The sequence below is a fragment of the Lagenorhynchus albirostris genome, chromosome 3 (assembly GCF_949774975.1).
Source record: "Lagenorhynchus albirostris chromosome 3, mLagAlb1.1, whole genome shotgun sequence".
NCBI lineage: Eukaryota > Metazoa > Chordata > Mammalia > Artiodactyla > Delphinidae > Lagenorhynchus > Lagenorhynchus albirostris.
In genome coordinates this window covers 42,073,657-42,087,112 of record NC_083097.1, presented here as the reverse complement: position 1 = coordinate 42,087,112, position 13,456 = coordinate 42,073,657, and the positions used below count along the sequence as shown (strand labels likewise).

Genomic DNA, 13,456 nt, shown 5'->3' with positions numbered 1-13,456 from the left:
ATGGGTAATGTTTTCCCTTCCCTGTGACTTGCCTCTCTGGGCCACGGTCTGATTTGCCTGCTGGCTCATTTGTTTCCTTGGGCTGCCTGCCTTGTTTGGCGGTTTTTAGTGAGTGTTCCGATCGATGCCAGGAGGTGAGGGGAAGGGCTTTGAATGGGCTCAATCATTGGACAAGCAGACTTGGTGATGGATGAGTCTTCTCCCCAGTGAGTTTTGGGTCAGGACAAGTCCAACTGATAAGTTTTTCCAGAACTGAGTAAGCCAGAAACAGTGTCAGCAGCATCGTACCACTTTTGTGGGTTTTGTATTGATTTTAAAGGAAATTCTCAGCGGCCGTTCCACATCTTACTAGAAATATAGCTACATCCATGATAAACTTAGATATATGCCATGTGAATTGTTTTAGAAATAACATTGGATGAGGGGTGAGAGGAAGGAAGAGAGGGTCTTTAAAAAAATCCCTTTCAAAATATTTTCTTTCTTCTAAGTATTGAAAAGGCCCACCATAACCCTTTCTTCTTCCAAATGATCTCATAGCTATTTATTGAAAGGAAATACCAAATGTTTATTTATTTTTTTAAAAGGAGCTTCTTCGGTCCTGATGATTCATGTCGATATAATTTTCCTCATGATTGCAGAGGCTCGTAGACAAAGCTATGCCTCAACTGATGTGCTGGTGTCCGAACAATTCCTGTCCTGGAGGAGGGTGTGCAGCCTTCTTTATTCCCCCTTCACAGACGTCCTTGAGCCCTTGAGACGGATGTGAGCGAGTGTTTTAGTCCTCATGCAAAACAACCATCTAAACATAACAGATGACATCAGCTCGGGCTTTTCAATTCCTGGATGGCAGCAGCATGTTAATCCAGCCTTCATCCTGGATTTCATAAACTAAAACAAGAGAGCCTGGCAGGAGGACAGCGCTGCTGCTGGGTTGAGGAAATTGATGACGGGGAAGCATGCGGGCAACCCAGTGTATAAAACTCATAAACGTGTAGGCAGAGGCTCAGCTACCACTTTGGACGGCTTCTTCCCGCCAGCAAAGACCCCGCCGCGGGAAGCGGAGCCCGAGCCGCCGCGGGAAACATGAAGAGCCTCCTGCTGCTGGCCACGCTCCTGGTCCCCGCGCACCTGGCGGCGGCCTGGAGCACCAAGTACGCGGTCGATTGCCCGGAGCGCTGTGACACTAACGAGTGCAAAAGCAGCCTGCGCTGTAAGAGGACGGTGCTGGACGACTGTGGCTGCTGCCGGGTGTGCGCCGCTGGTCCGGGAGAAACTTGCTACCGCACGGTCTCAGGCATGGATGGCGTGAAGTGTGGCCCCGGGCTGAGGTGTCAGTTTTACAGTGAGGAGGATGATTTTGGTGACGAGTTTGGTATCTGCAAAGGTAAAGAGTGACCCCTTTCTTCTCCCCGCCCAGGGCACACTGAGGGCTTTTAGCCAGCGCGAGAGATGAGGAGCCTTTTCTCAAAATGCAAAGAGGGAAAATGCAGGTGGGTTAGGGACCAGGTCCCACACTGATGCTGTCATAGAGAGAGAGAAAGATAACTCTGCAGATTGCAACTGAACCCAGTGTGCAAGAAAGCCCAGAAAGGAATACAGCATTTCACTCATTATGCCTGGGAGATTTTTTTTTCAAGTTCCCATTGAAGACTGTGTTTGCCTCCTTTTCTGGAGAACTTCAGGAACTTGACAGGTAATCTGTTATGGATGGTTTAGGTGTTCTCTCTTCTGCAGTCAGTGATTACAGAGGTCTGCACTGGATAACCTCTTGGAGTGGTGGCTAGCCCTGCGGTTTAGTGATTCTTTGATCTTAAAAGGGTCCACGGGGTGGAGGGCACCTCTCAAGATCAAATATTTCTGATGAACACTAATGCACTTTGTGAAATAGGGCAGCTTAAGTCATCTAGCAAAATGACTCACATTCCTGGAGGAAGATACCCTGAAGTATAAAACAAACCTCATTCCACTCTATAAAAGGTTTTGGTCATCTAGAAAAATGAGTGTAAGACCAGGAAAAATAACACCTAAAGAAAAACTAAAATTGGAACTCTGTAAAGAAAGAGGTTAGCACTCTTACAGACTTAAAGAAAAACTTTATTAGGTTGAAATTATAGTTAAACAATGTAGTTAAACATTTGTAAAATTTATTTCAAACTTAGTTACTGTAGATTACAATGTTTAACATGTTTAGAAACGAAAGAACGGTGATTTTAAAATACTCTGTGTATGGATACCTCATGATCTCATGTTAAGAACTATTATTAAGATTCAACACATATGTTATAGCCCCATTCATCAGTTTTACAGTACAAAGAAGCTTTTATTTTTATTTTTTATACATCTTTATTGGAGTATAATTACTTTACAATGCTGTGTTAGTTACTGCTGTACAGTAAAGTGAATCAGCTATAAAGAAGCTTTTAAAATTAAAGGGACTGAGAAGTTTCTAAATCATTCTTATTTTATGTGTTTAATACAACTGTAAGCTTTTATGAATGGTAATCATCCAGTATTGAGCTAATCCCATTAATTCTTTTAGAAAAATATTTTATAAATCAATTACCTTTTAGGCCACAAAACATACTAAAGGTTAGGAAATAAATGCTTGAACTTTTAGGAGAATTTTATTTTTTGCTTAGCTTATTTTTGTTTATAACCAATAAAAAGTAGAATAGTGAGGAAACATTTTCTCTGGTGGACATTCACATACATTTCTTTCAGCTGAGTAGGATCTCTATTTTCTGTAAATTATAGGGCTTATCAGCCAAGAAAAAAGTACTTCACACAGGGAAATTAGGGAGGAAGTGGTTAACACAATCATACTTGTGATATAACAAGTATACGCCGTGGATTGCTTTTTCTCTTGGCATAAAAATTGACTCTGTATGTGTGATTGTAAATGTCCAATTACATATGGGTAAAGAAACAAGCTGTAAGGCATCTGGAGTCTTTAGCACTCCAATATTCACTGAATGATTGAGGTAGCTGTTAATAAGATATATTTTTAAAAGCTGTTTAGGATAGCTCTTGGACATCCTTCAGATTGCAAGTGAGTCTGGTTTCGAACATTTACTCTCTGCTGGAAATAGTGAGGCTGTGTGAACCTCAGCAGTTAGATACATTATATTTTGCTATAGGCAAACTCTCTACTTTAGCTTTTTTTTAAAAGAACACCCCTATGAAAACTGTATACTTTAGCTGCATATCTGGATGTTTTTTAAATATTCAGATGTTTGGCGTCGCGTTGCCCAGATAACAATATTTATTGAACACCTACTATCTGCCCAGCATTATTCAGTACATTGAGGGATACAATAGAAGCATAACTGAGAATCTGGCTAAAGTTTTAGTTTTCAATATCACTGGAGACACAGTCAGATCCCAATGCTGTGTGCTTTTCTGCCAGATACTTTTTTCAGGACCCCTTTTAAGAACTATTCTTCCCAACAGAGAGGCCAATGTTTAAAACCAGGTGCTTCTCTAATGTAGGATGCAGAGTACAGCAGTCCTAAATCTCTTTAAAAAAGATAGTTCATTAATATCTCTCTTGATCATTCTGTGGAATATTAGATTGCTAAAGACTTAGATGCCTCACAACTTGTTTCTTCACCCATGTGGGATTGTACATTTACAAGGATATTCTTATGCCATGAGAATAAATATTCTGCTTGGCTGTTCAAGCCTGGCTAGTCTATTGAGATGCTATTTACATCATAAAACCCATGCATTTTTACTAAATGAGTTTGTTCTCTTTTTCTCAATATAGTATGTTTAGTCTAAGTATGAAAACATTGAAGCTCTAAAAGCTTCCAGATTTGGTTAGGTATACGAATACATTCTCAGCTTCCTTTTCATTTAGCATATTGGATCTTAGCTCTGCAGAGGATTTTAGTAGTGAATCCTCTTAACATCTGGAGGAGTTAGGTACATTTGTACCACCATTTTGATAGATAAGGAAGTTGATAAGAGTTGGAGCAGATTGAGGTTTAGCCACTTCGTGAAGAGCTAGGATGATCGCCCTCTTAGCCCCTGGTTAGTTTAAGCCCTTTCCTGTACCTTTACAACAGTAAATTGTCTGTGATTACAGGGGATTCAAATACAGCATCATATCTCTTAAGCTCTGTGAGGAGCTGATGCACATGTCTATTCAATTGCCCACCTTCACTGAGCTGTCACAGAAGTAGCCCATAAGACCTTGTCTTTTGGTATCTAAGCAGAAAGTAGACAGAATTAAGACTGGTTCAAGGATATTGGTTATGTGTATCTGTCTTCAGTTAAACTTCACAGCAAGACACTACAAGTGAGGCATCCACTACCTGGTCTTAGTGTGTGATTTCACATTTGTGACAAGGTTTCAATTTTCAAAGCCTGGGATTTTTGGAGAATTGGGTTTTATCTGATAGTCAATATTCATGAGATTTGTCCAATTCCTGAGGCTGTGCACACGGGCTGTGAGGATGGACGCTTATGTACAACAAGCAGCTCCCTCTCTCAACCTTCCCTTTATCCTTAGACTGTCCGTATGGCACCTTCGGGATGGAATGCAAGCAGACCTGCAGCTGTCAGTCGGGCATATGTGACAGGGTGACCGGCAAATGTCTGAAGTTTCCCTTCTTCCAATATTCAGTAGCCAAGGCTGCCAACCAGAGATTTGTTTCTCACACAGGTGAGAATTGATTCCTGTATAAACATTGAAACATAGCCTCATTTTCAGTTTGAATAAGAAAAAATATGGATGAGTAGAATAAGACGTTGGTTTAAATGATTTAGTTTCTTTTATTTAATTTAAGGGAAAGGTGGGAGGTTGTTGAAATTTGTTGCTATTTTTCAAAGAAACCTCATTAATAATTTTGAAGATTATATAATTTTTGTAAAGTTTATCCAGTTTATATGGAGGATAAATATGATTGATTACAGAAAAAACCTGTAATAAAAAATAACCGAGATATACAAAGTTATTTAAATTCTTCAGTGATCTGTTTTACATACATACTAGACAAAGCTGCTTCTCTCCCAACTTCACATAGAAAGAGTACTCTGAGGAATTTATTGGATAAGACTTAAGAGCCAACATAGAAAATAGAAAACATTTCTTTTTTTAAACCAAATGGAAGTGTTTAAATGGAATAATTCCAAGCATGCCTTTTTGTGGCTTTGGGAGAGAATAAGAGATAGTATCTGTGATTAAAATTTGGGAATCATCTCTAAACCTTTGAATGAAAGTGTGTAATGTTCACATACTGCTTGTTAGTGCTTCTGTATTTCTTACACAGGTTGTTAGAATGTGAGAAATACTGCCTATAAGACTATGCTATTAACCTATTTGGTTATCTTGTTGAATAAATTGTTAGTACAGTAAAGCTTTATTAAATTGGAAGTAGCTACATGTTTAAAATAACATGTAGCCAGAGCAACTGCTAGTATCAACAAACTGTATACTTTTCCCCCTCAGATACAAATAGTTGACAGTCCAAATCTATTTCAGTTTTTGTTTCTGGTTCTTTGCACTTCAAATTAAATAAGATTTGAAATATTGACAAATGTGCTTATTTCCCAGCTTTACCTCCTTCTTACATGTGGGTTCAGTTAAGTACATCAAGATAAAGGGGAAATACTGTGTTTTTCAGTGAATTATTATTTTTAAGTGTGGCTATGCCCTTAAACATTAATTTAAATTGAAAACCTGTTTTTAACCTATTAGGTGAATATCTACGTGAATACTTGATCTGGATATTGAGATCAGTATTAACATTATAAATACTTATGACTTGTCCCTATAGTTCTTGAAAAGCAAAATGGAAGAAAATTGAATTTTAAGTTCGGAAAAATTTTTTTGTTGAGGTGAAATTCACCTAACATAAAATTAACCTTTTTAAAGTGAACAATTCAGTGGCATTTGGTACATTCACAGTGTTGGGAAGCCACCACCTCTATCTAGTTCCAGAACACTTTTCTCAGCTCCAAATAAAAGCAGTACCCATCAAGCAGTTACTCCCACTCTTCAACCCCTAGCAACCACCAATCTACTTTCTGAAATGGGGAATTTGTTTGTTTGTTTGTTTGTTGTTGTTTTTTTTGCGGTACGCGGGCCACTCACTGTTGTGGCCTCTCCCGTTGCGGAGCACAGGCTCCGGACGCTCAGGCTCAGCGGCCATGGCTCACGGGCCCAGCATGCTCCGCGGCATGTGGGATTTTCCCGGACCGGGACACGAACCCGTGTCTCCTGCATCGGCAGGCGGACTCTCAACCACTGCACCACCAGGGAAGCCCTGACACGAGGAATGTTTTGAATGGTTTGATTGTCTTTAGTACAGGGAAACCTATTACCTCAGCACAGCTAGCTGCCTCAAACACTTGTAGCTCCTTTCGTCTTATTTTGCTTTCTTAAAACCGTAGGCTACAAAGAACATTGAAGGAGCACCTTTAGAATCCCTCTTCACTCGTTTAAGATTGCACCTGAATCTTTCCCACCAAGAGAGAGTTAAATCCCTGGTGAATCTTTGTTGCTGTTTGGGATGAAGGTCTGGGGGGCTCTCGAGCTCCTCTGGAATATTCCTCAGTGATGGAACTCTGTTGTCTCACCTCCATCCTTCCTGCTGCACACACAGGAGCACATCCTCTGCTCCTCTGGACCCTTGTGCAGTCTCTTTCCCTCGGGCCTGTCACCCTCTCTCGTTTGCTTGCAGATTCTGCAAAAATCTTGACCACTGTATAGATGCCTTGGAAACAGATACACTTGACCCTTGAACAACATGGATTTGAACTGTGTGGATCCACGTATATGCACATTTTTTTCCCCAATAAACATAGCACCTGTATTTTCAGGTTACACATCTTTAGATTAACTAAGTGTGGGGAACAGTTTGTTTTCGATTAGAGATCACAATCCGTGGAGTCAAAGAACTAGGGTTTGAGTCCTGATTCTATCCAAACCGTTTCAGCTTCCCGCCCTTGGGTGAGTCATTTACCAATTCCTTTGTTTGGGGGCAGGTATAACAATAGGTGGGTTTTCTACTGCATGGGGGTTGGCATCCCTAACACCAGCGTTGTTCAAGGTCAACTGTATTTTGCTGGATGAAAGTTACATTAAGGGTTACACAAAAAATATTTCTGTGCCCAGATTAGGTATCAAGATTCTTATTAGAAATTTATGGAAAAAGCATTTTCTGACCTAAGGTGTTGCCTTTCCAGAGCTAAAGGAGCAACTAAGGATGACTATTAGTGTGACCTCGGTTATCCTTAGTCAGGTTGAGGATGGAGCACAGGATATCCTAAAGACCTCGTGGGAAGGCTGCCCGGGAGCCCTTCCGTTCAGTTTTGCATTATCCACTTCCTGGGCTTCAGGTGCTACTGCTTACAGGAGGGGGCTTGGGGCCTCTGTCCTGTCTTGGGCTTCATATCACCTCTGCTGTAAATGGCACCAAGGTTCCTCAGCACAGGGACCTTGGAGGTGCCTTTCATACCTTGATTGCATGAGGTTGTCTTCTCTAACTTTCTACCTGTTGGTCACAACATTCTTGGCAAATGGACTTCCTGGTTTCCCTTCTTCATTTGTTGTTGTTGTTGCTGTTTAGTAGTGAGCTCTCCACCTTTCTAAGATTGGGAATTCACAAGCAGCTTTTTTTTTTAGGGGGGGCGGGTGCAGGGTAGTGGTAAGATTTATTGAGTTTCATGAATTTACATACATTCATTTAACTACTGGGCCATGCTAATCGTCACATAGCAGACTGTGCACTGCTAAAGCAAACACACCTCATTTTTCTTAGAAGCTGAGAACTTCATTTAAAAAATTCTAAATATTACAAATTTTTATGTAGAGCAAGAACTATCTTTATAAAAGTTCTGCCCTTTGGTCTGCCTTCTGGAGTCACATCGATAAGCTAATTCCTTTTCCATATCAGATAGTATAAGAATCTTACTTAGAGATCTATACTTACAGCATTTGCTCATTCCGAAAGTATTTATTAAGTGCCTACTATGTTCCAGGCACTGTTGCAACAGTGAACAAAACAAAGTCCCTGCCTTCATGGAGCTGATACTCTAGTGGTGGAGTGAGATAATACAGGGAACAAAAGACAAATGCATATATAGAATAATGTCAGGTGATAATAGGAGAATGAGGAGAAATAATTCAAGGAGGTGCTAATTGATAGCAGGTGAACACAGCATAGACTCTTGGAATCTATTAAAGATTTCATTGTAAATCCATTGTAATACAAAAATAAGACAAAACCGTACTTGATCTTGAAGTTATAAACATTTGGACATGATTTGTATTCCTTCTACTTTCAGAGCATGACATGGCGTCTGGAGATGGCAATGCTGTGAGAGAAGAACTCGTGAAGGAGAATGCTGCCCGGTCTCCTGTAATGAAGTGGTTGAATCCACGCTGATCCTGGGTGGGATTTCCAAGAGAAGACTCTATTTTAATGATCATTCAACACACAGCCAACACTTTAGGAATTGTCTGTATTATAGCATATGGACATGTAACTTTTGGAGAATAAGTGTGATTCAGGGTGGGTCTAGAAAAAAAAAGTAGGCTATTAACAATCCATAAAATGCATATGACTGGAGACTCTTAGATATTTGTTAAATATTTGAATGCATATAGATTTGTTTAATATGTGTTTATAGTAATAGTGAAGAACTAAAAATGCAACTTAGATCATCTTAACCTGGAGGGAGATCAGCCAAAGGGAAAGCTAGCCAAACCTGAAGACCACAGCGAGTCCACGGTTCTTGACTTGATGTACATTAATGTTGGGATATGGGCTGGAGGAAGAGTTAGGAGCAAGAGAAGGTGGCAATGGGGGTGGGAGAGTATGACATTTAGATGTTCCTTGTGGTAGCCTCAGTAGAATTTAATTGTGCTTTTTTTTCACTTTGGGAAAAGTGAAAACAAAACAGTCCCTGAAGGAAGTGGGATGTTGGAAACTTGCAGGAGTTTGAGTAGTAGTCTTGAATTGAAGCAGGTTTCAAAGGGCTGCTAATGTAGTTCCCAGGTTACCGCATCTGAAGGATGGTTCTGGGGCACAGGGCAAACACACACTTCCATAAATGGTTTTAAAGAATGCCACCTCAGATTGAGAGAGCAAGGAAGTATTTTGCCCACTTGGGGGAAGTGTGAAGGTAAATATTTATATATTTTTGTAAACAGTTGTTAGTACAAGTCATCCTCCATACCCATATTTATCACCCTCTTGAGAAAATAAACATAATATTGTTGTTTAAAATGGTTAGAATAAAGGTATAACTCTATAAGGTTTTCAAACACCCAAGGCATGGTAAATTTATTATTAATAATTATAGTAATATTAACAGTAATAAGTATACGAGAAACCTAGAAAAATTTAGTCACTATGGATTTATAAAAGGTCAAAAACATGAGCAACAGAGGGAATTTATTTAAAAGTAAGTGCGGTGACATAGATGAGTTTTAAATTCAAAGTAGAAAAAGCTTTTTAGAAGGTTTGGAAGAGAGTCAATTTCAGCAGGAAATGTCAACTTTAAAATATAGTTCATATTAATGTATTTTTTTCTTTAAACTTGGTTGATAAGTGGAATTATGAGTACACTTGGAAGGATCTTAGCACAAACAGGACTGTTGTACTAGATTTTGTTAGGAAATATTTGCAGAAATATTTTATTTGGAGTGAAGAATTATTTAAGAATCATTTCATTATTTACCTGTATTTTATTCTCAAAGTTTGCCAACAGAGTTGTGAATGTGTGTGTGGCAGGGTCTTTGAATGTAAGCTGAATAAGCTGTTAGGATTTGTTTTAAAAGGACAAGTTTATTACTGATCAATAAAACAAACAAGACAGCCTCTCCGAGTCCATTCATGACTTCGTTAATCATTAAAATATTTAAATGATTCATTCAATGAATAACTCTTTAATACATATCAAAGGACAGGCTCCTCATGTAAATTTTCTGAACAGATAAGCATCTTCTGTCAAAATGTGAGACCAGAATATGTATTTCTTTTGTTGCTATTTATTTTTTTTTTACATCTTTATTGGGGTATAATTGCTTTACAATGGTGTGTTAGTTTCTGCTTTATAACAAAGTGAATCAGTTATACATATACATATGTTCCCGTATCTCTTCCCTCTTGCGCCTCCCTCCCTCCCACCCTCCCTATCCCACCCCTCCAGGCGGTCACAAAGCACCGAGCTGATCTCCTTGTGCTATGCGGCTGCTTCCCACTAGCTACCTACCTTACGTTTGGTAGTGTATATATGTCCATGCCTCTCTCTCGCTTTGTCACAGCTTTCCCTTCTCCCTCCCTATATCCTCAAGTCCACGAAATTGAGCTATTTGTAATGAGGTGGACAGAATATGTATTTCTGCCTCACGTTTTTGGTCAACCGATGCCTTAGAGCTTCCTGAAAAGTTGGTCCTTATACATTAACCTATTCCACAGAGGCAAAACAAAAACCAAAAACCAAAAAAGCTTCTATTGGTGTTTGAAAGTGGTTACAAACCTTTCAGTTAGGCAAAGACAAACCTTTCAGTGCCCATAAAAGAGTAGTTAAAAAAAATAAAAATAAAAAAGAGAGAGTAGTAACATACAGCTTTGAAGCTTGAGAGTATCATGTACAAGAATAGTATTAAACCCAACATTGTAAATCAACTATACTTCAATAAAATTTATAAGAAAGAATAGCATATGTTCACTCAGCCTTATATGCAAATTATGGAAACATTTTAAGTGAATCAATACGATACGGAAAAAATGATGTTTGTATTAGGAAAAACATCCAGTTCGCATGAATTAATTCTTTTTTTTAAGAGGGGAGAAACTGGATGTGAATGAGGTAATGTTACATTAATACAAGATATAAATATTATTATTAAATGAAACAGAAAGCACTAAAAATCTTTACTTTCACTAGTGTGCAATGAAGTTTCAGAATACACTCCCAGGGCGTGGGGTTACTTAAAGATCTGCCATCTTGACCTGAAGCCCAGGACACAGTTCAGTTGCCCCTTTGGGGTAATGTAGATGGTGCAACATGAGCTAGACTAGGGCAGGGCTTGTCTCTGCTCCTGACCATGCAGCAACCACCTGTGTGACCATGGGCAATAAAGTCAAACAAAGGTGAGCTCATCCACTCTCAGTTGCAGGCAGGTTTTCTAGCTTCCCAGCTTCATGCTTCTGGGGGCTTTTTGTTTTCTTCATTCCAAACACTAGTACCTGTCTATCCTGAATTGCTCTGTCATCTTCTCACTCTATTCTTCATAGCAGTGGTCTCCAAAACCTTTGGATTCTGCATGCTTTTTGATTGCAATTTTTTGAGCATGCAATTTTAAACTATATACATAGTATGGCATTTGTACATTATGCTCATTATAAAACATACAGTAAAACTAAAAATTTTTAAAAGGATAAGAAGTAAATAGAAATAGAAGTTCTGAGATTTTCTTCCTGCATCCCAAGGGGCCATCCTGGGAAACACCTGAGAAGCAAAAGAAAATGCCATAGGTCAGTGGTCTGGAATGAGGCCCAACCTCATGTGATATTAAAGAGAAACCAAGTTGACACATATTCCATACAATAAATATTTCTGGAATGAATGGATGGATGGATGAGTGGATGAGTGAAAGGATGGATGGGTAGCTAGGAGGATGGAAGGATAGATGGGAAGAGAGATGGATGAGTAGATAGATGAGTGGATGATTGGAGGGATGAATGAATGAAGCTGGTGATAGGCCTTCTGTCTCCAGCAGAGCTGCAGCTACTGAGGGAGTAGGTAGCCTCTCATTTCCCTTCATCCGCCAGCTCCTCTCGTTCCTTAATGGCTAACTTATTGTGCCTATTGGGATTGAAAAAAGCAGGGGCGGATGTTAGAGTCAACGAGTATGACAACTAGGGATGCCCAGAGCAACAGAGACAGGGAGTGCATCTCCCGCAGGCATTGCAGACATCACCGTTGTAGCAAAAATAAAGTCATTTCCTTGGTAGTCAGACTGGGTGGTCATTTTCGGTGAGAGGCAATCTGGGAAGGCTGTTGTTTCCATCCTACACTTTATTCCTTCCCTTTACCTTGAGCTCCCTAGGAGAAAAGAATCCATAGATTTAATTCAACATCACACATATTTAGAGGGTGAATTGATTATTTCTGATTACCCATCAATTAACATTAGTCATTAAACTAAGGCTCATCTTTAAAAGGGTATGTATTATAGAACAGCGGTTCTCAAATTTTAATGTTCATCAGAACCCTTGATAAAACACAAATTACTGATTCAGTATGTCTGAGGTGAGGCTCAAGGATTTTCCATTTTAACAAGTTTCCAGGTGATGCAGGTGCTGCTGGTCCAGGGACCGCACTTTGAGAATCACTGATACAGGGAAATCTAGATTTGCCTAGAAGGGAGATAATCTAAGGGGTATCAAAAGCAATCATTGTTGGCCTTATGAAAGAATGCACTGCAATATTTCTTAGCCACTTGGTTCATTTAATTTTTTGTTTGAAGATACTTTTTTAAAAAAATTTATTCATTTTTGGCTGTGTTGGGTCTTTGTTTCTGTGCGAGGGCTTTCTCTAGTTGTGGCGAGCGGGGGCCACTCTTCATCCCGGTGCGCGGGCCTCTCACTGTCGCGACCTCTCTTGTTGCGGAGCACAGGCTCCAGACGCGCAGGCTCAGTAGTTGTGGCTCACGGGCCCAGTTGCTCCGCGGCATGTGGGATCCCCCCAGACCAGGGCTCTAACCCGTGTCCCCTGCATTAGCAGGCAGATTCTCAACCACTGCACCACCAGGGAAGCCCCTGTTTGAAGATACTTAACTTTTTTTTTTTAAAGGGTGTATGCGGTTTTTTTTGTTTGTTTTGTTTTGTTTTTAAAGCAGATGTTGGGGGTAGGAGTTTATTAATTAATTAATTTATTTTTGCTGTGTTGGGTCTTCGTTTCTGTGCGAGGGCTTTCTCTAGTTGTGGAAAGCGGGGGCCACTCTTCATCGCGTTGCACGGGCCTCTCACTATCACCGTCTCTCTTGTTGCAGAGCACAGGCTCCAGATGCGCAGGCTCAGTAGTTGTGGCTCATGGCCCTAGTTGCTCCGCGGCATGTGGGATCCTCCCAGACCAGGGCTCGAACCCGTGTCCCCTGCATTGGCAGGCAGATTCTCAACCACTGCGCCACCAGGGAAGCCCTACTTAACTATTTAAGTAGCTGAGAAGATTGAAATGTCAGAAATGTTAAGCTAAACCGTGGACACTTGTGAGGTACAAGTAGAAGATTATAGGAGGAGGATAGAGGTGGGAGAACCAAAGACTTAGGAAATAATCAAGGAGCCTGTGGCCTCAAGAAGAGTGACGAGTGGTACCATGCGTCATGGAGTGATCAGGCAGACCTGAAGAGTCCCGGTGGCCAGAGTCGAGCAGTGTCCATGAAGAGGTCAGGGTGGAAGTGTGAATGAAGGGCATTGCATGCAGGTGAGCACTGTTC

At 40.2% G+C, this 13,456-nt stretch overlaps 1 protein-coding gene across 1 annotated transcript; it reads left to right on the top strand.

Moving 5' to 3' along the window:
* The first annotated feature begins 921 nt into the window (after window positions 1-921).
* Window positions 922-9,769, top strand: ESM1 (endothelial cell specific molecule 1). The gene is made up of 3 exons (XM_060146067.1): window positions 922-1,384; window positions 4,514-4,666; window positions 8,293-9,769. The coding sequence occupies exons 1-3, from the start codon at window positions 1,084-1,086 to the stop codon at window positions 8,391-8,393; spliced, it is 555 nt and encodes a 184-aa protein (XP_060002050.1). The 5' UTR covers window positions 922-1,083; the 3' UTR covers window positions 8,394-9,769.
* Window positions 9,770-13,456: the final 3,687 nt, after the last annotated feature.

Excerpts from the sequence above, each read along its gene's own strand:
- ESM1 (XM_060146067.1), top strand. The coding sequence starts at position 1,084 with ATGAAGAGCCTCCTGCTGCTGGCCACGCTCCTGGTCCCCGCGCACCTG. Across the intron at positions 1,385-4,513 it reads CGAGTTTGGTATCTGCAAAG|ACTGTCCGTATGGCACCTTC; the intron begins GTAAAGAGTGAC and ends CTTTATCCTTAG. Across the intron at positions 4,667-8,292 it reads GAGATTTGTTTCTCACACAG|AGCATGACATGGCGTCTGGA; the intron begins GTGAGAATTGAT and ends TTCTACTTTCAG.